Genomic DNA, 3,909 nt, shown 5'->3' with positions numbered 1-3,909 from the left:
CTGGTTTCCATGGAAATGTTGTTCCTTTTCGTTTTAACTTTCTATTTCCATCTATTTCTTTCCATTACGCCATGCATATGATGTACCACCTCCATAAAGTTACATACTGTACCTTTAACATAATTTGAACAACAAAATAGTAAATAATACACAATATCTGGTATCGTAAAAGGATAGACAAAAGGAGCGTTACAAGAAACACAAATCTTCAAATTATTTCATATTGTCAACATAAAGCTTTTGTTGCTTGCAGATTTACTCACAGTGGGAGTAGTAACCAAAAACTTTTACTCAAGTAAGAGTACTGTTACACTGTACGATATACTACTCAAACAGGAGCAAAAATATTCAGTTAAAGTCCTCAAGTAAATGTACCTGAGTACTATACTCACGTCGGAGTATGTCATGTTGTATATCACAGTCTGTAGTATCCAGCCAATCACATCCTATTCAATATACATGAAACTTTAACTCACAAGGTGTTGTTTAAAAAGTTTACCTCAAAATTCCCACTGAATCTATTTTTAAACCCACAGCCTGCTTTGTTGCATCTGTGGTGTAATTTTTGCAGTCGGAGTTTGCGCTTCCTCTTCCTCTTTTGTGACATCACTACGGACTTTCCCTCATCATTGGCCCATGGTACTTAAAGAGCCTGAGCACATTTACAACTCATTCAGTCAAAAATCAATCGTGTCAGAGAACAGGATGTCTACAGATATGGAGAAATGCAGTGTTCTGATGGAGGAGATGGAGCAGAAAGAAGAGAAGTTTAAACTGTGCACCAAGGCTAATCTGGGTCTGCTGGCCTGTACTCTGTTATTGGCAGGATGTGCAGCGGCTGTGCTACTGATGAGAACTGGAACTCAGGTGAGATCCCGTCACAGGAGTTTACCATCCTTTTTCTCTAAACACTTTGAATTAGCTTGTGTGCAAACTAATACATTTGCTATGCCTAAAAATCTGAATTACTGATGTTGCAAAGTAATAAGATTATTAAAACATGTTTGTCTTGTCCATAGGGTCCACAGCAGCAAGATGATATTAAAGGTAAGCAAATATCTTTTAAATATAAAAAAATTAATTCCTCATTTTATGCCTAGTGAATTAGATACATGTTTTTATCTTTTAAAAAACACACATTTTACATTGTGAATTTCAAAATATTAAGAAAAAACTTGGTTACAACAATTATGAACCAAATTTTAATATTTTGACAGTACTACGTATAAAATGTAATTATTTCAGTACAGTGGTTTTGCTGACTAAAAGTTTAAAAGTCCATATTGTGCTATTTTCTAATCTAGGTTATAATGTTGTCTCCTCATCACTCCCTGTTCCACCCTGTGATGTCATGTGGTGATACACATGCTCCACTGTGTTATTAAACTCCACACACCTTCACTAGAATCATTTGGATGATTTCAGTCTTGGATTTGCCAATCTCTAACTAAAGTTAACTAACTAAAGTTAAAAAGCAGCTGTAGACTTGAAAACTACCACTACATGACATCACAAGGTGGAACAGAGCTTTAGGGATGGAGACAGAACAATAATAAAGGGTTACTTAAACAAAAAACACAACTCGAGATAACATTATAACATGTTCTTAAAGCGCACAAGAAAATTTTACTCGCATAAATGTAATATAATAATCAACCTTATGTTTTTGTTTTTTCAGCTCTGAGACTCTCTCTGAGGCAGACCAACGTCAGAGCAGCCATTCATTTAGATGGTAAATATCACACTAGTCTTTTAATTCCACTACTTATAGCCTACTACTACTACTCCTCTTAGGAAAAATGTGTTATTGCATTGCTACCACACCTGCTGTTTTTCTAAATGTTAGAGAGAAAATAGTCTAAAACTGTCCTTGTTGTGATGCAGGTAAATACACAGAGTCCTCCGCCTCAGTGGAGTGGAAGTTGAACGTAGACCAGTCGTACTACGGGGGTGGGCTGGCGCTGGAAAACAATGAGATCGTGGTCCCTCACAGCGGGCCCTACTTTGTGTACAGCCAGGCCTCGTACCGCGTGAACTGCAAAAGTGAGGAGGAGGAGGATGAGGACGAGCCAGCCAGTTTGGTGCACCTCAGTCACACAGTGGAGCGCTTGTCAGACTCGTACGGAGCGAAGGACTCGGTGGAGCATGACTACAGACCCATCCTACATGCTGTGAGGACGGCCTGCCAAAAACACCCGAAGCAGGGGCACTGGTTCTCCGGGATCTATGTGGGAGCCATGTTTAATCTGATGACAGGGGATCGTCTCCGTGTAAACCTGACAAATGACCCCGAGATCCTCGCCCAGCTGGAGGACGGGCATGGGGACACCTTCTTCGGAGTGTTCGCTCTGTGAGGTTAGCCGGAGGGTCTGGTCTGGACTCAGGTCTAAGTGCGGGCTGGTGCTTAGGACTGGACAACGCGCAACCATGACTCAGACCAGAGACCAGGCGAGGAGGACGAGGAGGTCCAAGTACTGCTGTTACTGCTGCACTCACTACAGAATGGAATGCAGGCAAAAATGAGTTTACAGTTGAATTTATTTATATATTATTTATGTATGTGTTTATTTATTTATTTATTTATGAGAGTGTTTATTTATTTATTTATTTATTTATGCAAAAAGTTGTTATTTTTTAGACTATTTTTAAAAATTAAATAAACCAATGTGGTGCTGTCACTATGACCTCTTCTCATCACTTTACTTATGAATTTTTATTTACTGATTTAAATATTATACACATAGCTTTTTTATGATATTAGTGTGTGTGCGTGTGTGTGTGTGTGTGGGGGGGGTGGGGGTGGGGGGTGTGTGTGTGGGTGTGTGTGTGTGTGTGTGTGTGTGTGTGCGTGCGTGCGTGTGCATAGATAGATAAGTAATGCAACTTACAAAACAACAATAAACAAAAATAAATAAGAGGGAAAGGGCAGAACATTAAGAAAGAAGCAAAAAGAAAACTTTCATTTTCTTGTTTTTTTTTCCACACTTTTTGTTCCTCCTTCTCTCCCTTTCCTTCCCTTAACCCTTTGTTTCTTTTGTTAATTCGTTTTTTCTTTTATTTTGTTCTTTTGCCAGATAGAGTGATCGATCAAAGGAGAAAACCCTCTGACTCATTAGGGAGTTAGCCTGCCTCATCTGTTGAGAGGGACTGACAAAAAAGTTTTTTGAATTATTATTCTATACACTATTATCATTAACTTCACTTCTCAGCATAATTATTTGACAATGACAGTGGTACAGATTATGGAGCTATTATACTGAGGAGATAAATAAATACATTAATAATAATAATACTTTTATTATTATTATTATTACTATTATTATTATTATTATTATTAGTATTATTAGTATTATTATTATTATTATCATAGACTGCATATGTATGTGTAAAAAGTACTTCATTTTAAGTGCAGATACTTGTACTTCTACTTTTGTACTTTCCACCATTGAATACTTGTGTGAAAACCTGATGCACAGGATGTTTGATTGGGTTGTAAACCAGGACTAAACCAGGAGTAAACCAGGTCTAAATATCTTCTAAATTAGGACGTTTCAGTCCAGTTAGAAAACTGTTTAGTAGAGATAGTACCCACTTTCAAATGCAGTGAAGTAAAGGTCAAAGTATTCACTGTAAAATGGACTTTCTTGACTGGAATTTTAATTGTGGTTGGGTATTGCTTGTTCCACATTTTTCAGTTTAATTCTCCCAAGGAAAATCAGTACTTCTTCTTTTAGACTAGTTGCAACTAGCATTTGTAAGCAGTTTCTGTCTTGTCCCTGAGCTAAAAGTGGAAGGTGCAGTCCCTCCACAGGACAGACTGTTGTGTGGGCAGCTGGGGCTTAGCACCAAATCCTATTTTCTTGGTGGGCGCCTAATACAAAATCTTGCTTATTTATCCCAGCAATTTTT

The 3,909-nt window shown here is 37.8% G+C and overlaps 1 protein-coding gene across 1 annotated transcript; it reads left to right on the top strand.

The window, feature by feature from the left end:
- The first annotated feature begins 709 nt into the window (after nt 1-709).
- tnfa (tumor necrosis factor a (TNF superfamily, member 2)) lies at nt 710-2,437 on the top strand. Its single transcript, XM_033975345.2, has 4 exons — nt 710-867; nt 1,020-1,047; nt 1,679-1,732; nt 1,885-2,437. Exons 1-4 carry the CDS (start codon nt 718-720, stop codon nt 2,352-2,354), a joined length of 702 nt encoding a protein of 233 aa, XP_033831236.1. The 5' UTR covers nt 710-717; the 3' UTR covers nt 2,355-2,437.
- The last annotated feature ends 1,472 nt before the right edge of the window (nt 2,438-3,909 follow it).

The sequence above is a fragment of the Periophthalmus magnuspinnatus genome, chromosome 11, assembly GCF_009829125.3.
Source record: "Periophthalmus magnuspinnatus isolate fPerMag1 chromosome 11, fPerMag1.2.pri, whole genome shotgun sequence".
Lineage (NCBI taxonomy): Eukaryota > Metazoa > Chordata > Actinopteri > Gobiiformes > Gobiidae > Periophthalmus > Periophthalmus magnuspinnatus.
This window is presented reverse-complemented; position numbering and strand designations above follow the sequence as displayed.

Coding starts and splice junctions, on each gene's coding strand:
- tnfa (XM_033975345.2), top strand. CDS start 718: ATGGAGAAATGCAGTGTTCTGATGGAGGAGATGGAGCAGAAAGAAGAG. Junction 868..1,019: donor TGATGAGAACTGGAACTCAG/GTGAGATCCCGT, acceptor TCTTGTCCATAG/GGTCCACAGCAGCAAGATGA. Junction 1,733..1,884: donor AGCAGCCATTCATTTAGATG/GTAAATATCACA, acceptor GTTGTGATGCAG/GTAAATACACAGAGTCCTCC.